General features: G+C 48.5%; 1 protein-coding gene across 1 annotated transcript in view; it reads right to left on the reverse strand.

Annotated features, from left to right (window-relative positions):
- Nucleotides 1-24,342, reverse strand: part of LOC110535109 (whirlin) — an 88,650-nt gene that overhangs the window by 19,270 nt on the left and 45,038 nt on the right. Inside the window, exons 2-5 of the mRNA XM_090189072.1 lie at nucleotides 22,781-22,978; nucleotides 19,993-20,118; nucleotides 13,344-13,570; nucleotides 7,374-7,410 (exon numbers count right to left, since the gene is read on the reverse strand). Of these exons, the coding sequence (XP_090045198.1) occupies nucleotides 7,374-7,410; nucleotides 13,344-13,570; nucleotides 19,993-20,118; nucleotides 22,781-22,978 (588 nt within the window). The remainder of the gene's footprint in view (nucleotides 1-7,373; nucleotides 7,411-13,343; nucleotides 13,571-19,992; nucleotides 20,119-22,780; nucleotides 22,979-24,342) is intronic.

A 24,342-nucleotide genomic window follows, 5' to 3' on the forward strand; every position in this document is an offset into this window, starting at 1 on the left:
AAGTCAAAGTCCAGACCTGAATCCAATTGAGAATCTGTGGAAAGAACTGAAAACTCTCCATCCAACCTCACTGAGCTCGAGCTGTTTTGCAAGGAAGAATGGGAAAAAATGTCAGTCTCTCGATGTGCAAAACTGATAGAGACATACCCCAAGCGACTTACAGCTGTAATCGCAGCAAAAGGTGGCGCTACAAAGTATTAACTTAAGGGGACTGAATAATTTTGCACGCCCAATTGTTCAGTTTTTGATTTGTTAAAAAAGTTTGAAATATCCAATAAATGTCGTTCCACTTCATGATTGTGTCCCACTTGTTGTTGATTCTTCACAAAAAATTACAGTTTTATATCTTTATGTTTGAAGCCTGAAATGTGGCAAAAGGTCGCAAAGTTCAAGGGGGCCGAATACTTTCGCAAGGCACTGTATATGGGGGATACAATCTTCCCAGCTCTGCAGATTTTTCAGTGAGGAGGCAGAGTAATTTATTTTTGGTATTGTCCATATGTAGATCATTTTTGGTCACAGATCCAGGAATGGCTGAAGAGTTGCAACATTTGCCTAGAACTAACGCTGCAGATAGCAATACTGGGTGATTTGAAAATCCATTGTCAATCAATAAATAATACAATATAATAATTTAGCAAAAATGTTTATTTTTAATTTACAACCTGTAGAAGCTATGAGAATAGAAAGGTTCAGTACTTTTGTCAAGCATCACAGTACAGTTGAAAAATATATGGCAAATTGAAATCCAAAATGGATGGTGTTGAGAGATAGATGGGAGGGGTTGAATGGAGCTGAAGGATGGGACTAATACATCCGACGCCGACAGAGATGGCCGCCTTGCTTCGCTTTCCTAGGAAACTATGCAGTATTAAAAAAAAATGTATGTATTATTTATTTCGCTGTTACCCCAGGAAATCTTAAGTCTTACTACATACTACCGGGAGGAACTATTATTATATAGAAACTATTTGATATAAGAGCAACGTCAACTTACCAAAATTATGACCAGGAATACGACTTTCCCAAAGCGGATCCTCTGTTTGGTCCACCACCCAGGACAATGGATCAGATCCCAGCAGGCGACCCAAAACAACGATGCCACAGAAGGGGCAGACGGAGCGGTCTTCTGGTAGACGGGCACATCGCGCACTGCTGCCGAGTATACTGCTAGCCAATGTCCAGTCTCTTGACAACAAGGTAGACGAAATCCGAGCAAGGGTTGCCTTACAGAGAGATGTAGAGATTGTAACATTCTTTGTTTCACGGAAACATGGCTCACTCAGGATACGTTATCAGAGTCGGTACAGCCACCTAGTTCCTTCACGCATCGCGCCGACAGAAACAAACATCTCTCCGGTAAGAAGAAGGGCGGGGGTGTATGCCTTATGATTAACGAGTAGTGGTGTGATCATAACAACATACAGGAACTCAAGTCCTTTTGTTCACCTGACCTAGAATTACAATAAATGGAGCTTCGGGATATGTGGTTTCCAGTTTACATATTGTCCAATGAAGATCTTTCAGGGCCGTCGAGGTGTCTGCTTGGGGGGGTGATATACACGACAGTGATAATGATCGAAGAGAATTCTCTTGGTATATAATGCAGTCGGCATTTGATTGTAAGTAGCTGGAGATTTTTACAAGGCTAAGTTGAAATCAAGGCTCCCTAAATTTCATCAGCATATCGAATGTGCGACCCGGGCTGGCAAAACCCTGGATCATTGTTACTCTAACTTCCGCGACGCATACAAAGCCCTCCCTTGCCCTCCTTTTGGCAAATCTGACCACGACTCCATTTTGTTGCTCCCAGCCTATAGACAGAAACTTAAACAGGAAACGCCCATGCTCAGGTCTGTTCAACGCTGGTCCAACCAATCTGATTCCACGCTTCAGGATTGCATCGATCACGTGGACTGGGATATGTTCCGGATAGCATCTAACAACAACATTGATGTATATGCTGATTTGGTGAGCGAGTTTAATAGAAAATGCATCAGTGATGTTGTACCCACGGCGACTATTAAAACCTTCCCCAACCAGAAACCGTGGATTGATGGCAGCATTCGCGCAAAACTGAAAGTGCGAACCACTTCTTTTAATCAGGGCAAGGCGGCTGGAAAAATGACCGAATACAAACAGTGTAGCTATTCCCTCCGCACGGCAATCAAACAAGCTAAGCGTCAGTATAGAGACAAAGTAGAGTCGCAATTCAACGGTTCAGACACGAGAGGTATGTGGCAGGGTCTACATTTGGCTTGTCACCGAAAACACTCAAACTTTAACAGATGCACAATCGAGAGCATCCTGTCGGGCTGTATCACCGCCTAGTATGGCAACTGCTCCACCCACAACCGTAAGGCTCGACATAGGGTAGTGAGGTCTGCATAACGCATCACTGGTGGCAAACTACCTGCCCTCCAGGACACCTACACCACTCGATTTCACAGGAAGGCCAAAAAGATCAAGGACAACAGCCACCCGAGCCACTGCCTGTTCACCCCGTTATCATCCAGACGGCGAGGTCAGTACAGGTGCATCAAAGCTGGGACCGAGAGACTGAAAAACAGCTTCTATCTGAAGGCCATCAGACTGTTAAACAGCCATCACTAGCATTGAGTGGCTGCTGCCAACATACTGACTCAACTCTAGCCACTTTAATAATGGAAAAATTGATGTAATAAATGTATCACTAGCCACTTTAAACAATGCCACTTTATATAATGTTTACATACCCTACATTACTCATCTCATATGTACAGTGGGGCAAAAATGTATTTAGTCAGCCACCAATTGTGCAAGTTCAACCACTTAAAAAGATGAGAGAGGCCTGTAATTTTCATCATTGGTACACTTCAACTATGACAGACAAAATGAGAAAAAAAATCCAGAAAATCACATTGTAGGATTTTTAAGGAATTTATTTGCAAATTATGGTGGAAAATAAGTATTTGGTCACCTACAAACAAGCAAGATTTCTGGCTCTCACAGACCTGTAACTTCTTCTTTAAGAGGCTCCTCTGTCCTCCACTCGTTACCTGTATTAATGGCACCTGTTTGAACTTGTTATCAGTATAAAAGACAACTGTCCACAACCTCAAACAGTCACACTCCAAACTCCACTATGGCCAAGAACAAAGAGCTGTCAAAGGACACCAGAAACTAAATTGTAGACCTGCACCAGGCTGGGAAGACTGAATCTGCAATAGGTAAGCAGCTTGGTTTGAAGAAATCAACTGTGGGAGCAATTATTAGGAAATGGAAGACATACAAGACCACTGATAATCTCCCTCGATCTGGGGCTCCACGCAAGATCTTACCCCGCGGGGTCAAAATTATCACAAGAACGGTGAGCAAAAATCCCAGAACCACACGGGGAGACCTAATGAATGACCTACAGAGAGCTGGGACCAAAGTAACAAAGCCTACCATCAGTAACACACTACGCCGCCAGGGACTCAAATACTGCAGTGCCAGACGTGTCCCCCTGCTTAAGCCAGTACATGTCCAGGCCCGTCTGAAGTTTGCTAGAGAGCATTTGGATGATCCAGAAGAAGATTTGGAGAATGTCATATGGTCAGATGAAACCAAAATATAACTTTTTGGTAAAAACTCAACTCTTCGTGTTTGGAGGACAAAGAATGCTGAGTTGCATCCAAAGAACACCATACCTACTGTGAAGCATGGGGGTGGAAACATCATGCTTTGGGGCTGTTTTTCTGCAAAGGGACCAGCAACAGTGTGTGAAAACCTTGTGAAGACTTACAGAAAACGTTTGACCTCTGTCATTGCCAACAAAGGGTATATAACAAAGTATTGAGAAACTTTTGTCATTGACCAAATACTTATTTTCCACCATAATTTGCAAATAAATTCATTAAAAAATCCTACAATGTGATTTTCTCATCTTCTTAAGTGGGAGAACTTGCACAATTGGTGGCTGACTAAATACTTTTTTGCCCCACTGTATGTGGGATTGGATATGATGCAGACATTTACATTGATGGAAGCAAGTCTTTCTGCAATACTAAGCTGATCCATCCCTTAAAAAATAAAAAATAATAATAATAAATCATAAAACAGGCTCTGCCCTTTCACTAAAAGAGCAATCCCGATCAGAACTACAGATCACAAAATGGCCGACCGCCAATTCTCAGAAGCAAGGGGAATGCTCAGAAGGTGGGTCCGATCCACAGATAAGGGGTCATGACAAACCAGGAAGAGAGAGAGGAAGGGGCTGGGAGGATCTGTGAACGATAGAGAAAGAGATGATATATATTGTGTATGAGTTGGACGGTTTGGACTTAGCTGTTGGTGTTTGGACCTGGACCTACCGAGAACTCGATTTGTGTACTGAACCCTGCTATCCTTGACCACGCCTGCGGCCTGACTGAACCAGGACGGAGAAATAAACACACAGGTTCAAAAGAACTCTCTTTCTGGGGTGATTTTGGTGACGGTCTCCCGCTTAATTGGTGACAAACTCTCCTAACCTTGAAGAGAGGTGTGTGTGTGTGTGTGAGAGAGAGAGTGTGCGTGTGTGCGTGAGTGTGCGTGAGAGTGTCAGGGCTGTCTGTTATTGAACCTTGCCGCTCATCACCACCATGGGAGCACTCTGTAAGGACACAGGTATACAGCACTCTGTAAGGACCCTGACTGGGACACAGGTATACAGCACTCTGTAAGGACCCTGACTGGGACACAGGTATACAGCACTCTGTAAGGATCCTGACTGGGACACAGGTATACAGCACTCTGTAAGGACCCTGACTGGGACACAGGTATACAGCACTCTGTAAGGACCCTGACTGGGACACAGGTATACAACACTCTGCAAGGACCCTGACTGGGACACAGGTATACAGCACTCTGTAAGGACCCTGACTGGGACACAGATATACAGCACTCTGTAAGGACCCTGACTGGGACACAGGTATACAGCACTCTGTAAGAACCCTGACTGAGACACAGGTATACAGCACTCTGTAAGGACCCTGACTGGGACACAGATATACAGCACTCTGTAAGGATCCTGACTGGGACACAGGTATACAGCACTCTGTAAGGATCCTGACTGGGACACAGGTATACAGCACTCTGTAAGGATCCTGACTGGGACACAGGTATACAGCACTCTGTAAGGATCCTGACTGGGACACAGGTTTACAGCACTCTGTACTCACAGTAGTGCAAGGTAAGGCATAATAACATTGAAGCTCAGAGCGTAGACTTGCTCAACCATCAAGTTCACTGGATGAGAACCTCAGGGTCTCCAAAGAAATGGATCAACTCAATCTACATACTGTATCTCAGCTGACAAATACACTGCTTCGCCTAAAGGTCATATTGCTGTAACCTGTATCAATTCCATGTCATCTGTTGGATTGCATTTCTCTGTATTAAACTTAGTGATAGTGAATGCTAATGAGGTTTGAGGTTTTATGACAGTGATGGATGGGTGAATGGGGAATGCAGCATTTCCCCGATCATGTGATTAGATGCTCAGTGTTCCCCTTCAATTAATTATGGACCGCTAACGAAGGACAGTCCGTGCTCTTCCTCTATTCCCTCTTCCCTCTTTTATTGACGAGAGCTGACTTTGTGTCGCCATGGTGATGGCATCTGGCCAGGCTGTCACTTCCCGTCCCTTGAAGAATCGATCAGTGTGTCCAGCTAACGATGAGGTCATGGATGTTCCAATGAAGTAAAGGGGAAATTCAGATCCCCTTGGAGGATGGGGGATCTTGATAAAAAAGACTTCCTTACTGCTAAAACCAACACTTTTCAGCCCGTGAAGAAGGCCAGAATTATAAAGGAGAATTGTTGAAAATCCTCTTCACTTCAGTGTTTCAGTTGTTAGGAAATAGAGAGAGAGAGAAGCAAAGCAGGGGTGAGCTACTCTTAACTGTAAAACAGTAAAAAACTATACATAGAGTATCCAACCCTTCATGGTTTCTTAAGTTCTACCTTAATGGTGACAACAGCATAGAGCCAGCCCCAGCATAGAGCCAGCCACAGCATAGAGCCAGCCACAGCATAGAGCCAGCCCCAACATAGAGCCAGCCACAGCATAGAGCCAGCCCCAGCATAGAGCCAGCCCCAGCATAGAGCCAGCCCCAGCATAGAGCCAGCCCCAGCATAGAGCCAGCCCCAGCATAGAGCCAGCCCCAGCATAGAGCCAGCCCCAGCATAGAGCCAGCCCCAGTATAGAGCCAGCCCCAGCATAGAGCCAGCCCCAGCATAGAGCCAGCCCCAGCATAGAGCCAGCCACAGCATAGAACCAGCCCCAGCATAGAGCCAGCCCCAACATAGAGCCAGCCCCAGCATAGAGCCAGCCCCAGCATAGAGCCAGCCACAGCATAGAGCCAGCCCCAGCTCTTCATGTTTGGATACAATCTGCAGTAATGATTTTCCAATCCAAAGGGCTGCAAAATGCAGCCCTCTCTTCTCTTCCAGTAAATCATACTGCTTTCCCTTTCTTGGCATCCCATATAGCACACTATGCCCTAATTGTGCGTTACTTTTGGGATGCAACCTGTGCAGTTCATGTGTGATGCTGAGGTTAATGGTACTAGCAGATGAAGACTGAATCTGAAGATAGTTCACTATCAGTATAAAAGGCCTTTAGTGTGGTGAGTTGTGGTCAACCCTCTGATATTCCAGTTCTATGTATCAATGAGGATATAGTAGTATCAAGTAGTACATGATAGACTATCAACTGGGTGCTTCGAGCTCTGCATGCTGATTGGCTGACAGCCGTGGTATATCAGACTGTATACCACAGGTATGACAACATTTATTTTTACTGCTCTAATTACATTGGTAACAAGTTTATAATAGCAATAAGGTACCTTGTGAGTTTCTGGTATCTGGCCAATATACCACGACTGAGGGCTGTATCCAGGTTGTGTCGTGCATAAGGACAGCCCTTAGCTGTGGTATATTGGCCATATACTGCACCCCCTTAAGCCTTATTGCTTAAGTATACACTGAGTGTACAAAACATTTAGGACAACCGCTCTTGCCTGACCAGGTGAATCCAGGTGAAAGCTATGATCCCTGGGTGATGTCACTTGTTAAATCCACTTCAATCAGTGCAGATGAAGGGGAGGAGACGGGTTAAAGAAGGATTTTTAAGCCTTGAGACAATTGAGACATGTATTGTGTATGTGTGCCATTCAGAGGGTGAATGGGCAAGACAAAATATTTAAGTGTTTTTAAACGGGGTATGGTAGTAGGTGCCAGGTGCACCGGTTTGTGTCAAGAACTGCAACAGTTTCCCGTGTGTATCAAGAATGGTCCACCACCCAAAGGACATCCAGCCAACTTGACACAACTGGTGGAAGCATTGGAGATAGTAGAATTTGACTTACCTTTCCTAATACAGGTGTAGCCCGCGCTGAAGATGGCCTGCAACAAAAACAGTAGAACTTAAAAGATGCTCCCATAATGAACCACTAACAGAAAACCCATTTTACAATAACACAAACACCCAAACACAACTGACTTTGAAATGTGTATGGTCTGGCCATGAGAACAACAGCAACCCAGGGAGACCTGGTGGCAGAGCTCCCTAGGAAGCCTACAGATGGACCCCAAATGGTACCCTATTATCTATACAGGGCCTTGCTCAAAAGTAGTGCACTATGTAGGGAACTGGGTGGTTCGCAGGCAACGTGTGTTTAATGAAGTGTGGAACTTAAAGCCACTTGCTTGATTTCTAAAGGAGCTGAAGGGAAATGTATACCTTCTAGGGCTCTCAATCAACCGGCCACCATTAGAGCTAGTGACTGACAGAGGAAAGGAGGGAGAGACAGACAGATAGACAGAGGAAAGGAGGGAGAGACAGACAAGTAGACAGATAGATAGACAGAGGAAAGGAGGGAGAGACATACAAGTAGACAGATAGATAGACAGAGGGAAGGAGGGAGAGAGAGACAGATAGATAGACAGATTGAAGGAGGGAGAGACAGACAAGTAGACAGATAGATAGACAGATTGAAGGAGGGATAGACAGACAAGTAGACAGATAGATAGACAGAGGAAAGGAGGGAGAGACATACAAGTAGACAGATAGATAGTCAGAGGGAAGGAGGGAGGGAGAGAGAGACAGATAGATAGACAGATTGAAGGAGGGAGAGACAGACAGGTAGACAGATAGACAGAGGGAAGGAGGGAGAGAGAGACAGATAGATAGACAGAGGGAAGGAGGGAGAGAGAGACAGATAGATAGATAGATTGAAGGAGGGAGAGACAGACAGCTAGACAGATAGATAGACAGAGGGAAGGAGGGAGAGACAGATAGATAAATAGACAGAGGGAAGGAGGGGGAGACAGACAAGTAGACAGATAGATAGACAGAGGAAAGGAGGGAGAGACATACAAGTAGACAGATAGATAGACAGATTGAAGGAGGGAGAGACAGACAGGTAGACAGATAGACAGAGGGAAGGAGGGAGAGAGAGAGAGACAGATAGATAGACAGAGGGAAGGAGGGAGAGAGAGACAGATAGATAGATAGATTGAAGGAGGGAGAGACAGACAGCTAGACAGATAGATAGACAGAGGGAAGGAGGGAGAGACAGATAGATAAATAGACAGAGGGAAGGAGGGGGAGACAGACAAGTAGACAGATAGATAGACAGAGGAAAGGAGGGAGAGACATACAAGTAGACAGATAGATAGACAGATTGAAGGAGGGAGAGACAGACAGGTAGACAGATAGACAGAGGGAAGGAGGGAGAGAGAGACAGATAGATAGACAGAGGGAAGGAGGGAGAGAGAGACAGATAGATAGACAGATTGAAGGAGGGAGAGACAGACAGGTAGACAGATAGACAGGGAAGGAGGGAGAGAGAGACAGACAGATAGACAGAGGGAAGGAGGGAGAGAGAGACAGATAGATAGACAGATTGAAGGAGGGAGAGACAGACAGCTAGACAGATAGATAGACAGAGGAAAGGAGGGAGAGACATACAAGTAGACAGATAGATAGTCAGAGGGAAGGAGGGAGAGACAGATAGATAAATAGACAGAGCGAAGGAGGGGGAGAAAGACAGACAGACAGACAGACAGACAGACAGACAGACAGACAGACAGACAGACAGACAGACAGACAGAGGGAAGGGGGGAGAGAGTGATAGACCGAGGGAGAGCGAGACCGAGGGAAGGAGGGAGAGAAAGAAAGACAGAGGAAAGGAGGGAGAGAGAGACAGCTCTCACTGGAACTGAGCAGCCTGCCACATCACTGTCAAACCCAGAGGGAAGGAACCTTAGTCTCCTCCAACAATGAGCTGGACGTATTCTGCCTCGCATTAGTCAGTCAGTCACATGAGAAGACACTGACAGCTGTAGAAGAATAATGACACTGGTCAGAAATTCAATGGTAATTTCATTATGTTACCTTGTTACGTGATCATTCTATATATTGCTTCTATGGAGGCTGGATTGTAATTGAAATATATTACATTCAGTTGCTAATATTCATGTTACCGCAGACATGAATGCCCTAAGACATTATTTCTGGTCAAAGAAAAAATTACTGATCGAATGGAAAAATCATTCCATGTTCAAAGCGTCAAACATACTACATATCTGTTACATTAAAGATGAAACATCGATGCCACTGTGCATTGTACATTCCAAGGACGTTTGGTTTTCAAAGGGAATTTAACATAAACGGAGGAAGGAGCTTTCATTAGTCTTTCAGCATGACTTTTTCACTGAAAACAAAGATATCATCAAACTCTCATAGGATGCATCGCCAATGGTCCATGGGGCTCTGGTCAAAAGTAGTGCAATAGGGTGCCTTTTGGGACACAACTATAGGGCTGGCGGTGCTCTCTGTTATGGGCGCTAACTCACCGTGTAGCGGCTGGGCTGGCAGTGCTCTCTGTTATGGGCGCTAACTCACTATGTAGCGACTGGGCTGGCGGTGCTCTCTGTTATGGGCGCTAACTCACTGTGTAGCGGCTGGGCTGGCAGTGCCCTCTGTTATGGCCGCTAACTCACTGTGTAGCGGCTGGGCTGGCGGTGCTCTCTTTTATGGGCGCTAACTCACCGTGTAGCGGCTGGGCTGGCGGTGCTCTCTTTTATGGGCGCTAACTCACTGTGTAGCGGCTGGGCTGGCGGTGCTCTCTGTTATGGGCGCTAACTCACTGTGTAGTGGCTGGGCTGGCGGTGCTCTCTTTTATGGGCGCTAACTCACTGTGTAGCGGCTGGGCTGGCGGTGCTCTCTGTTATGGGCGCTAACTCACCGTGTAGCGGCTGGGATGGCGGTGCTCTCTGTTATGGGCGCTAACTCACTATGTAGCGACTGGGCTGGCGGTGCTCTCTGTTATGGGCGCTAACTCATCGTGTAGTGGCTGGGATGGCGGTGCTCTCTGTTATGGGCGCTAACTCACCGTGTAGCGGCTGGGATGGCGGTGCTCTCTGTTATGGGCGCTAACTCATCGTGTAGTGGCTGGGATGGCGGTGCTCTCTGTTATGGGTGCTAACTCACTGTGTTGCGGCTGGGCTGGCGGTGCTCTCTGTTATGGGCACTAACTCACTGTGTAGTGGCTGGGCTAGCGGTGCTTTCTGTTATGGGCGCTAACTCACTGTGTAGCGGCTGGACTGGTGGTGCTCTCTGTTATGGCAGCTAACTCACCGTGTAGCGGCTGGGCTGGCGGTGCTCTCTGTTATGGCAGCTAACTCACCGTGTAGCGGCTGGGATGGCGGTGCTCTCTGTTATGGGCGCAAACTCACTGTGTAGTGGCTGGGCTGGCAGTGCTCTCTGTTATGGGCGCTAACTCACTGTGTAGCGGCTGGGCTGGCGGTGCTCTCTGTTATGGGCGCTAACTCACTGTGTAGTGGCTGGGCTGGCAGTGCTCTCTGTTATGGGCGCTAACTCACCGTGTAGCGACTGGGCTGGCGGTGCTCTCTGTTATGGGCGCAAACTCACTGTGTAGAGGCTGGGCTGGCAGTGCTCTCTGTTATGGGCGCTAACTCACCGTGTAGCGACTGGGCTGGCGGTGCTCTCTGTTATGGGCGCTAACTCACCGTGTAGCGGCTGGGCTGGCGGTGCTCTCTGTTATGGCAGCTAACTCACCGTGTAGTGGCTGGGATGGCGGTGCTCTCTGTTATGGGCGCTAACTCACTGTGTTGCGGCTGGGCTGGCGGTGCTCTCTGTTATGGCAGCTAACTCACCGTGTAGCGGCTGGGATGGCGGTGCTCTCTGTTATGGGCACTAACTCACTGTGTTGCGGCTGGGCTGGCGGTGCTTTCTGTTATGGGCGCTAACTCACTGTGTAGCGGCTGGGCTGGCGGTGCTCTCTTTTATGGGCGCTAACTCACCATGTAGAGGCTGGGCTGGCGGTGCTCTCTGTTATGGGCACTAACTCATCGTGTAGCGGCTGGGATGGCGGTGCTCTCTGTTATGGGCGCTAACTCATCGTGTAGTGGCTGGGCTAGCGGTGCTCTCTGTTATGGGCACTAACTCACTGTGTAGTGGCTGGGCTAGCGGTGCTTTCTGTTATGGGCGCTAACTCACTGTGTAGCGGCTGGGCTGGCGGTGCTCTCTGTTATGGGCGCTAACTCACTGTGTAGCGACTGGGCTGGCGGTGCTCTCTGTTATGGCAGCTAACTCACCGTGTAGCGGCTGGGCTGGCGGTGCTCTCTGTTATGGAAGCTAACTCACCGTGTAGCGGCTGGGCTGGCGGTGCTCTCTGCTATGGGCGCTAACTCACCGTGTAGCGGCTGGGATGGCGGTGCTCTCTGTTATGGCAGCTAACTCACTGTGTAGCGGCTGGGCTGGCAGTGCTCTCTGTTATGGGCACTAACTCACCGTGTAGCGGCTGGGATGGCGGTGCTTTCTGTTATGGCAGCTAACTCACTGTGTAGTGGCTGGGATGGCGGTGCTCTCTGTTATGGGCGCTAACTCATCGTGTAGTGGCTGGGATGGCGGTGCTCTCTGTTATGGGCGCTAACTCACTGTGTTGCGGCTGGGCTGGCGGTGCTCTCTGTTATGGCAGCTAACTCACCGTGTAGCGGCTGGGATGGCGGTGCTCTCTGTTATTGGCGCAAACTCACTGTGTAGTGGCTGGGCTGGCGGTGCTCTCTGTTATGGGCGCTAACTCACTGTGTAGTGGCTGGGCTGGCGGTGCTCTCTGTTATGGGCTCTAACTCACCGTGTAGCGGCTGGGCTGGCAGTGCTCTCTGTTATGGCAGCTAACTCACCGTGTAGCGGCTGGGCTGGTGGTGCTCTCTGTTATGGCAGCTAACTCACTGTGTAGCGGCTGGGCTGGCAGTGCTCTCTGTTATGGGCGCTAACTCACTATGTAGCGACTGGGCTGGTGGTGCTCTCTGTTATGGGCGCTAACTCATCGTGTAGTGGCTGTGATGGCGGTGCTCTCTGTTATGGCCGCTAACTCACTGTGTAGCGGCTGGGCTGGCAGTGCTCTCTGTTATGGCCGCTAACTCACTGTTTAGCGGCTGGGCTGGCGGTGCTCTCTGTTATGGGCGCTAACTCACCGTGTAGCGGCTGGGCTGGCGGTGCTCTCTGTTATGGGCGCTAACTCACTGTGTTGCGGCTGGGCTGGCGGTGCTTTCTGTTATGGGCGCAAACTCACTGTGTAGTGGCTGTGATGGCGGTGCTCTCTGTTATGGGCACTAACTCACTGTGTAGTGGCTGGGCTAGCGGTGCTTTCTGTTATGGGCGCTAACTCACTGTGTAGCGGCTGGGCTGGCGGTGCTCTCTGTTATGGGCGCTAACTCACTGTGTAGCGGCTGGGCTGGCGGTGCTTTCTGTTATGGCAGCTAACTCACCGTGTAGCGGCTGGGCTGGCGGTGCTCTCTGCTATGGCAGCTAACTCACTGTGTAGCGGCTGGGCTGGCGGTGCTCTCTGTTATGGCAGCTAACTCACCGTGTAGCGGCTGGGCTGGCGGTGCTCCCTGTTATGGCAGCTAACTCACCGTGTAGCGGCTGGGCTGGCGGTGCTCCCTGTTATGGCAGCTAACTCACCGTGTAGCGACTGGGCTGGCGGTGCTCTCTGTTATGGCAGCTAACTCACCGTGTAGCGGCTGGGCTGGCGGTGCTCTCTGCTATGGGCGCAAACTCACTGTGTAGCGGCTGGGCTGGCGGTGCTCTCTGTTATGGGCGCTAACTCACTGTGTAGTGGCTGGGCTGGCGGTGCTCTCTGTTATGGGCGCTAACTCACTGTGTAGTGGCTGGGATGGCGGTGCTCTCTGTTATGGGCGCTAACTCACTGTGTAGTGGCTGGGCTGGCGGTGCTCTCTGTTATGGGCGCTAACTCACTGTGTAGTGGCTGGGCTGGCGGTGCTCTCTGTTATGGGCGCTAACTCACCGTGTAGCGGCTGGGCTGGCGGTGCTCTCTGTTATGGGCGGTGGGCTAGGGGTGATGGGGCTGCTGATCCATTTGGTCTGGTCCACCACGGTGCGGGCATGGGGCACGCGGCCAACGTCCCTCACCCTCACCAGCAGGTGACGACACGTCTTCAGGATCCTCACCGCCTCGTCATGGGGGATGGCCACGAAGCTCCGCCCATTCACCTCCAGCAACTGGTCGCCCACCTGAACAGACAGAGAGGAGAGGGTGCACTGGTAGAGAGAGGGTGTGTATTCACACAGACACTGATACAGACACACACACACACACGCAAGTACACCCACACAAAAGTGCCATGGCTTTTCCTGATAGTCTTGAACATTCTTCCAACAGTCAAGGCCAGGCCAGTATTCAGGTGAGAGCAGAGCAGACATTCTGAGAGCTGCAGCTCAAGGTTCAGGCAATAACACAAAGTACACTGAAGCAGAACTTAGTGCACTCAAACCCACCACAGCGATGTGTAGGCTACGCAGTTTCATTATTGACTAGCTACTGCCCTCACACACACACGTATTATTCTGGAAACAATCTGTGGTTTTATTTCACCCTGGGAACAGGAGATACTAGCCTGGTCAAGCAGAATGACCGCTTCGCCCACCTTTCGTTTAGCTTGATACGTAAAGGGAAACAGCATGTGAGCTTTTGCAAGATTGGGCTGGTTTCACCAGGCTAAGGAACTACTAGGGAAAGACAGCAATTCAGTTTGATTGACTTAAGTAGGATCAATCTATGGCTAGTAATAAAAACAGAAAATGCTGAAAGGAGGATATCACTGACAGTAAGAGGCCAATTCTATAGAAGGAACATCATTCATAAAACACAACACTGGGGGAAAAAAATCAATGGTTATTATCTCCCAGCCTATTCATTCTTCTAATGCACAAACAAAACACTTGACAGACGTGGTGATTTACAATCAAAGCTCTTCTTTGTTTTATGCCCTTTCCTATTCTTCCTGTTCCACATTCAGTTTCCACAAAGTAGTTCCGCTTTGATTTTAGCTTAGTAATTAGTAAGGAAAACATCTACTGATCTACAGGGGATACAATAGTAATCTGCAGTATCAATATGTAACGCGACTAGTATTTAATAGAAATTAAATTCACAATGAAACAACTTCTATATACATTGGAGTGTGTGAATGTTGTTTTACTGGCCATCTCAGAGCATCAGCATGAGTTGGTGAAATGAGTGGTCCGGAGTGGTATGGCTCCCACCCAGATACATGCTTATCTCTCTATCCTATCCAGCAGACATACAACATATGAGTTAGTCTAGCATGAAATAAAAGAGAACTGAGAATCTGACAAACACAGGAGAAGCTGAGGAGACACAGTGGCATTGCTGAACCTCTTCAATTGGCCTATTCTCTTTCCACAAGAGGAAGTAAAGGGAGAAATTAGTTATTGACGTCTCCTCTCCTCTCTCTCCCTCCCTCCTAACACTAATGCATTTACATTCAGAGGACGAATCAGCTTGAGTGAACCTCCATAACTCATTGAAGTGGAGGGAGGGATGGGAGGGAGGGTGAGAGGTCCTGATTTACACCCCCCAGTCGAGGTCTCTTGAGCTGCAGCCACTGGAGGGGAGGGTTTTTATTTAACCTTTATTTAACTAGGCAAGTCAGTTAAGAACAAATTCTTATTTACAATGATGACCTACCCCTGAACCACGGTGTCTGTGACACCTCTAGCACTGAGATGCAGTGCCTTAGACCGCTGCACCACTCGGGAGCCCCACTAGGGTGATTTTTGGGACATACCCACGGTCTGTGTCCCCTCAAACCTTCCTGCCTCTGTAATGCTTACTCTGTGACAATATGGGACCCCTCCAGCATACTGTAACTCAAATGCTCAAAGTAGATAGATTGAACCATCATTTCTAAGTGGCGTTTCATTGATCATCTGAGACAAAGTGTGAAATAAAATGGTTATGAGTCAGACAAGATTGAGAGGAGAGGAGCAATTTTACACACACAATGTTCTTGTCCTTTCTCAGAGAGAGAGAGAGAGAGAGAGAGAGAGGGAGATCAATGCAGAGTATTTTGGGCAGCCAAGACAGTTGGCTGACTTTAGGTGGTGTGTTTCCAGTTGGCCTGAGAGAGTAGCCATGGAGGAGACCAGTAGAGCAAATGGACAATCTCCCAAAGACAATAAATGTTATATTTCAGAGGGTCCTGTCCCGTTGCTAGCCAAAGAGTGCTTATCTGTGGATGAGAAGCGACAGACAGGCACATCAGTGGGCTGGCCTGTTGAAAGACAAGGTAATGGAAGGGCTGGAGGCTGGTCTGATCCCCATGGGGGAATGACAATAATTAAAGCCCATGTCAGGGCACAGAGATGGGACAGACGCATGATCATCTGTCACACCGTCCAACAGACAACAGCTGGATCCAGATTGGCTGATAGAGGTCCTCGTTACAGGGCTGACACCTGGACGGTTTGACGGTGTCTTATTGTTCCTCAGTGATAGGATGACTGATATCATGTATTTAGTGGAGTTTAGTTTACCCCCTGTCAGAGGAGAGGACAGGAGAGGAGAGGACAGGAGAAGAGTGGACAGGAGAAGAGTGGAGAGGACAGGAGAGGACAGGAGTGGAGGGGAGAGGACAGGAGTAGAGTGGAGAGGACAGGAGAGGACAGGAGTGGAGGGGAGAGGACAGGAGAGTGGACAGGAGATGACAAGAGAGGAGAGGACAGGATGGGAGAGAACAGGAGAGGAGAGGTGTGGACAGAACAGGAGAAGACAGGAGAGGAGTGGACATGATAGGAGAGGACAGGAGAGGACAGGACAGGAGAGGAGTGGACAGGTGAGGAGTGGGCAGGTGAGGAGTGGACAGGAGAGTAGTGGACAGGAGAGTAGTGGAGAGTAGTGGAGAGTAGTGGAGAGGAGTGGAAAGGAGAGGACAGGAGTGGACAGGAGAGGACAGGGTGGGAGTGAACGGGAGTGGAGTGGACAGGAGAGGACAGGAGAGGAGAGGACAGGACATGAGAGGAATGGACAGGAGAGTACAGGACAGGAGAGGAGTGGACATGATAGGACAGGAAAGGACAGGACAGGTGAGGAGTGGACAGGTGAGGAGTGGACAGGAGAGAACAGGAGAGGAGAGGACAGGACAGGAGAGGAGTGGACAGGAGAGGAGTGGACAGGAGAGGACAGGAAAGGACAGGAAAGGTCAGGAGAGGAGTGGACAGGAAAGGACAGGAGAGGACATGAGAGGAGTGGACATGACAGGACAGGAGAGGAGTGGAGGGGACAGGAGAGGAGGGGACAGGAGAGGAGAGGACAGGAGAGGAGAGGACAGGAGTGGACAGGAGAGGAGAGGAGTGGACAGGAGTGGAGAGGACAGGAGGGGGAAGGACAGGAGAGGAGTGGACTGGACAGGACAGGACAGGAGAGGGGTGGACAGGAGAGGAGTGGACAGGAGAGGACAGGAGAGTAGAGGACAGGACAGGAGAGGAGTGGACAGGAGAGGAGTGGACAGGAGAGAACAGGAGAGGAGTGGACATGACAGGAGAGGAGAGGAGTGGAGAGGAGTGGACAGGAGAGGAGAGGACAGGACAGGAGAGGAGTGGACAGGAAAGGACAGTAGAGGACAGTAAAGGAGTGGACATGACAGGAGAGGAGTGGACAGGAGAGGAGTGGACATGACAGGAGAGGAGTGGACAGGAAAGGACAGTAGAGGACAGTCGAGGAGTGGAGTGGAGTGGACAGGAGTGGAGAGGACAGGAGAGGAGTGGACAGGAGTGGAGAGGACAGGAGTGGAGAGGACAGGAGAGGAGTGGACAGGAGAGGACAGGAGTGGAGAGGACAGGAGTGGAGTGGACAGGAGTGGAGAGGACAGGAGTGGAGAGGACAGGAGAGGAGTGGACAGGAGTGGAGAGGACAGGAGTGGAGAGGACAGGAGAGGAGTGGACAGGATAGGACAGGAGTGGAGAGGACAGGAGTGGAGTGGACAGGAGTGGAGAGGACAGGAGAGGAGTGGACAGGAGTGGTGAGGACAGGAGAGGAGTGGACAGGAGAGGAGTGGACATGAGAGGACAGGAGAGGAGTGGACAGGAGAGGAGTGGACAGGAGAGGAGTGGACAGGAGTGGAGAGGACAGGAGAGGAGAGGACAGGAGAGGAGAGGAGAGGACAGGAGAGGAGAGGAGTGGACAGGAGTGGAGTGGACAGGAGAGGACAGGAGATGAGTGGACAGGAGAGAAGAGGACAGGACAGGAGAGGAGTGGACAGGAGAGGACAGGAGAGGGGAGGAGAGGACAGGAGAGGACAGGAGAGGAGTGGACAGGAGAGGAGTGGACAGGAGAGGACAGGAGAGGAGTGGACAGGGGAGGACAGGAGAGGAGTGGACAGGAGAGAAGTGGACAGGAGAGGACAGGAGTGGACAGGAGAGGACAGGAGAGGAGAGGAGAGGAGTGGAATGGAGAGGACAGGAGAGGAGTGGACAGGAAAGGACAGGAGAGAACTGGAGTGGACAGGAGAGGACAGGAGAGGAGAGGAGAGGAGTGGAATGGAGAGGACAGGAGAGGAGTGGACATGACAGGACAGGAGAGGAGTGGAGAGGAGTGGACAGGAGAGGAGAGGACAGGAGAGGATTGGACAGGAAAGGACAGTGGAGGACAGTAGAGGAGTGGACAGGAGAGGAGTGGACAGGAGTGGAGTGCACAGGAGAGGAGAGGACAGGAGAGGAGGGACAGGAGAGGAGAGGACAGGAGAGGAGTGGACAGGAGAGGAGTGGACAGGAGAGGAGTGGACAGGAGAGGAGAGTACAGGAGAGGAGTGGACAGGAGAGGAGTGGACAGGATTGGAGTGGACAGGAGAGGACAGAAGATGAGTGGACAGGAGAGAAGAGGGGAGCACAACACAGCCCTCAGCTCAGGACAGGAGAGGAGTGGACAGGAGAGGACAGGAGAGGGGATGAGTGGACATGACAGGACAGGAGAGGAGTGGACAGGACAGGAGAGGGGAGGAGTGGACATGACAGGACAGGAGATGAGTGGAGATGACAGGACAGGAGAGGACAGGACAGGACAGGACAGGAAAAGAGTGGAGAGGAGAGGACAGGAGAGGAGTGGACAGGAGAGGACAGGACAGGACAGGAGAGGACAGGAGAGGAGAGAAGTAGACAGGAGAGGAGTGGACAGGAGAGGAGTGGACAGGAGAGGAGAGGTTTCTCTCAGCTTCTGCAAAATAGCTCCAGAAAAGGTAATGAAAGAGCAACATTGAATTAGCCTCATTAAACTAGCCTCTCGCTAGCTCACATGCTGGTTTACTGCAGATATCAAGACATGAGCACATTGTATGTCCCTGCTTCTCAAAAGTATTTCTCTAACACATCATTCACAGGGCTATGCATCACTTCATCCATGTATTACCAACAGGTTATAGAACATTAACCTGTGTATAATTGGATGGATAATTGGTTTTAGGAGTGATCCATGTCATTCCATCTCATGCAGTGATGTAGTTCTGATTGAACTCTGATTGTCAGTCACAGTGAAAAAAGATACGCTCCCTATCCTTCCAATACTTTTTCGAAATCTAAGCATGGTCTCTTGAAAGATTGATTAAGATGCGCTTGACATTTTGGCAGTGTTTCTTTGACAGAGAGATGAAGAGCTGAGGGCTGTGTTGTGCTCCCCCACCCCATTTGCCCTCAGAACAGCCTCAATTTGTCTGGGCATGGATGTACAAGGTGTTGAAAGCGTTCCACAGCGATACCGGCCCATGTTGACTCCACTGCTGCCCACAGTTGTGTCAAGTTGTCTGGATGTTATTTGGGTGGTGGACCATTCTTGATACTCACGGGAAACGGTTGAGCGTGAAAAAACCAGCAGCATTGCAGTTCTTGACACAAACCGGTGCGCCCATTTACCCTCACAATCCATGTCTCAATTGTCTCAAGGCATAAAAATCCTTGATGCCTGCGAGATCTATTTCGAACCCAGCCATGATACTATGGTGCCATGGTTCAGTCATTCTGTTTACAAGCTCACTAGTCCTGCCTCAGTCATCTGAGTTGAAAAAAAACAGCAGACTAAAGAATGCAATGGCCGACCCTTTTGTACATATGATATTTTTGTCAGTTAAAAAGTGTCTGCCAGGTTTCGACACAGCGAGATGGACCACAGAAGATTCTTACCCCCTTTGCTTCACGGCGTCTGAACCTTGTGGTTGCGTTGTATTCGCTGTGATGGTGTCACGCCCTGGCCATGGAGAGGCTTTTATTCTCTATTTTGGTTAGGCCAGGGTGTGACTAGGGTGGGCTTTCAAGTTTCTTTATTTCTATGTTTTCTATTTCTTTGTGTTTGGCCGGGTATGGTTCTCAATCAGAGACAGCTGTCTATCGTTGTCTCTGATTGGGAATCATACTTAGGCAGCCTTTTTTCCTTTCGCATTTGTGGGTAGTTGACTTTGTTAGTGGCATTGTTGCCCAAGTTAAGCTTCACGGTCGTTTCCTTGTTTTGTTGGCGACATTCATTTCAAATAAAAATAAATGTACACTCATCACACTGCGCTTTGGTCCAGTCATTTCCAGGAAGACAGTCGTGACAGATGGGGTGTAACAATTTCAATAGGATATGCATGGTAATAATCGGTTAATACCTTGAGTGCCCCGTGGTCTGCAGCTGAGCCGGGGTCTACCCCAGTGATGTAGATACCCAGGCCATACTCCGCCCCTCCTCTGATCATCAGGCCCAGAGAGAGACCATCGTCCAGGTTCAGGTTTACCTTTAGGGACAGACAGAGGGGGCAGTCACCAGACAGGAAGTGACAGTGGTAAGTGATATGATGTGCTTCCCAAATGGCACCAAATTATTTGAAGAACGCAACATGCAGAATGTCAGAGCACCTTTCTTTACAAATTAATGTTTATATCAAAGGTGCAGAGGTAGCATCAACCAATCCCTCCAACACATGAGGCTTGATGCCCAGAGGGAGGAGTCCCAAATGAAAGGCCTTGACTCTCCATTGGCAGAGACTCATGCCCCCTGGCTCCGCCTCAAGATAAGCAACACATCATCACACCTTGTATGGGGGCCTGGGGTCTGGGCTGAGGTATGGTACTAACAGGGGCTTCGTACCAAACAGCATCCCATTCCCTACATAGTGTACTACTTATGACCAGGGATAAATCCCCAGGTCAACAGTAGTGCACTTTAGTATATAGAGAATGGGATGCCATTTAAGATGCAGATGGGTTCTCAGGCCCACATTGAGAGAGACAATATCACTGTCAATTTAATGACATAAACATCTCAGGCCCTACGAATCTCACCCAAATACAGGGGAAAATAACCGGTTAGAAATTATCTGCATGATGAAGTTAGCACCGTAACCCTCTACTGTTCCCACAGTTTATTTAGTGATTAAGGTAGCCCTGTAACCCTCTACTGTTCCCACAGTTTATTTAGTGATTAAGTTATCCCTGTAACCCTCTACTGTTCCCACAGTTTATTTAGTGATTAAGTTAGCCCTGTAACCCTCTACTGTTCCCACAGTTTATTTAGTGATTAAGTTAGCCCCATACACCTCTACTGTTCCCACAGTTTATTTAGTTATTAAGTTAGCCCCTCTACTGTTCCCACAGTTTATTTAGTGATTAAGTTAGCCCCATACACCTCTACTGTTCCCACAGTTTATTTAGTGATTAAGTTATCCCTGTAACCCTCTACTGTTCCCACAGTTTATTTAGTGATTAAGGTAGCCCTGTAACCCTCTACTGTTCCCACAGTTTATTTAGTGATTAAGTTAGCCCCATACACCTCTACTGTTCCCACAGTTTATTTAGTTATTAAGTTAGCCCCTCTACTGTTCCCACAGTTTATTTAGTGATTAAGTTAGCCCTGTAACCCTCTACTGTTCCCACAGTTTATTTAGTGATTAAGGTAGCCCTGTAACCCTCTACTGTTCCCACAGTTTATTTAGTGATTAAGTTAGCCCTGTAACCCTCTACTGTTCCCACAGTTTATTTAGTGATTAAGTTAGCCCTGTAACCCTCTACTATTCCCACAGTTTATTTAGTGATTAAGTTAGCCCCATACACCTCTACTGTTCCCACAGTTTATTTAGTTATTAAGTTAGCCCCATACACCTCTACTGTTCCCACAGTTTATTTAGTTATTAAGTTAGCCCTGTAACCCTCTACTGTTCCCACAGTTTATTTAGTGATTAAGTTAGCCCATACACCTCTACTGTTCCCACAGTTTATTTAGTTATTAAGTTAGCCCCATACACCTCTACTGTTCCCACAGTTTATTTAGTGATTAAGTTAGCCCCATACACCTCTACTGTTCCCACAGTTTATTTAGTTATTAAGTTAGCCCCTCTACTGTTCCCACAGTTTATTTAGTGATTAAGTTAGCCCTGTAACCCTCTACTGTTCCCACAGTTTATTTAGTGATTAAGGTAGCCCTGTAACCCTCTACTGTTCCCACAGTTTATTTAGTGATTAAGTTAGCCCCATACACCTCTACTGTTCCCACAGTTTATTTAGTTATTAAGTTAGCCCCATACACCTCTACTGTTCCCACAGTTTATTTAGTTATTAAGTTAGCCCCATACACCTCTACTGTTCCCATAGTTTATTTAGTTATTAAGTTAGCCCCATACACCTCTACTGTTCCCACAGTTTATTTAGTTATTAAGTTAGCCCCATACACCTCTACTGTTCCCACAGTTTATTTAGTTATTAAGTTAGCCCCATACACCTCTACTGTTCCCACAGTTTATTTAGTGATTAAGGTAGCCCTGTAACCCTCTACTGTTCCCACAGTTTATTTAGTGATTAAGTTAGCCCTGTAACCCTCTACTGTTCCCACAGTTTATTTAGTGATTAAGTTAGCCCCATACACCTCTACTGTTCCCACAGTTTATTTAGTGAAAGTAAATCTGTTTTTAAGAACCTTGGGCTGTGTTTGGCCGTCCTCGTAGTTTACTTTTAATTCTGCAGTGCTGTGTAAAGCTGTGTACCGTACCCCCGGCTGCCTGCCTGGTCTGTGGTGCTGACGATGCAGTCTCACATCAATAGATGAGAGAGGTACTGGACAGAGCAGAGGAGTGCACAGGGCAGGGATGGTCTGAGTACCAAATGGAACCTTATTCACTACATAGATCACTACCAGGGCCCATAGGGTTCTGTTCAAAAGTAGTGCACTACATAGGGAATAGGGTGCCATTTTAATGTAACCTGGGTATATGGAGAGCTCAGTGAGGCTCCACATTGATTTCTGCCCCCCTTCTCCTCCTCCTTCTCCTCCTCCTTCTCATGTTCACCCCCTCCATTAGTTGTTTGTTGTCAAACATGAGTGGCCATTTGACCCATATGTCAGCCATATTGAAACAACTGAGAGAAAATATATTTTAGATTCTCAGAGGTATTCAATCCACTCACTGTCTTCTCCTGTGTGTGTCCTGTACGTCTCTGGCTGTGTTGTGGTCCCAGGGTGCTTTGCTGCTCCAGGTCGGAGGGAGGGGACACACTGCGGCCATGAGGATCCACCCAGGCATAAATGTTGTTGGTGACATACCCCCCGGGGATCCGGCCTACTGAACAAACTGACATGGCCAGCTTCTTACAGCCTTTCAGGACCTGCAAGGAGGACAGGGGAAGGGATTCAATTCAATTCAGTTACAAACACTTTAATCATTGCAAAGGGCAATTGAATTTGGGCATGTGAGAGTCAGCAACAACAACACGACAGTATACCTCAGACACACGGTACCACACATGACATGTAGTACAGCAGCGTGGGAGGAAGATGACAGGGGTGTTGTTTGTAATACAGCAGCGTGGGAGGAAGATGACAGGGGTGTTGTTTGTAATACAGCAGCGTGGGAGGAAGATGACAGGGGTGTTGTTTGTAATACAGCAGCGTGGGAGGAAGATGACAGGGGTGTTGTTTGTAATACAGCAGCTTGGGAGGAAGATGACAGGGGTGTTGTTTGTAATACAGCAGCGTGGGAGGAAGATGACAGGGGTATTGTTTATAGGACAGCAGCGTTGGAGGAAAGTGACAGGGGTGTTGTTTGTAATACAGCAGCGTGGGAGGAAGATGACAGGGGTGTTGTTTGTAATACAGCAGTGTGGGAGGAAGATGACAGGGGTGTTGTTTGTAATAGAGCAGCGTGGGAGGAAGGTGACAGGGGTGTTGTTTGTAGTAAAGCAGCATGGGAGGAAGATGACAGGGGTGTTGTTTGTAATACAGCAGCGTGGGAGGAAGATGACTGGGGTACTGTTTATAAGACAGCAGCGTGGGAGGAAGATAACAGGGGTGTTGTTTGTAATACAGCAACGCGGGAGGATGATGACAGGGGTGTTGTTTGTAATACAGCAGCGTGGGAGGAAGATGACAGGGGTGTTGTTTGTAATACAGCAGCGTGGGAGGAAGATGACAGGGGTGTTGTTTGTAATACAGCAGCATGGGAGGATGATGACAGGGGTGTTGTTTGTAATACAGCAGCGTGGGAAGAAGATGACAGGGGTGTTGTTTGTAATACAGCAGCGTGGGAGGAAGATGACAGGGGTGTTGTTTGTAATACAGCAGCGTGGGAGGAAGATGACAGGGGTGTTGTTTGTAATACAGCAGCGTGGGAGGAAGATGACAGGGGTGTTGTTTGTAATACAGCAGCGTGGGAGGAAGATGACAGGGGTGTTGTTTGTAATACAGCAGCATGGGAGGATGATGACAGGGGTGTTGTTTGTAATACAGCAGCGTGGGAAGAAGATGACAGGGGTGTTGTTTGTAATACAGCAGCATGGGAGATTGATGACAGGGGTGTTGTTTGTAATACAGCAGCGTGGGAGGAAGATGACAGGGGTGTTGTTTGTAATACAGCAGCGTGGGAGGAAGATGACAGGGGTGTTGTTTGTAATACAGCAGCGTGGGAGGAGGATGATAAGGGGTGTTGTTTGCCAACTTCAGTCATGACGAGGCGCTATATAACAGCTAACAC

The sequence above is a fragment of the Oncorhynchus mykiss genome, chromosome 11 (assembly GCF_057628025.1).
Source record: "Oncorhynchus mykiss isolate SJ-2025 chromosome 11, ASM5762802v1, whole genome shotgun sequence".
NCBI lineage: Eukaryota > Metazoa > Chordata > Actinopteri > Salmoniformes > Salmonidae > Oncorhynchus > Oncorhynchus mykiss.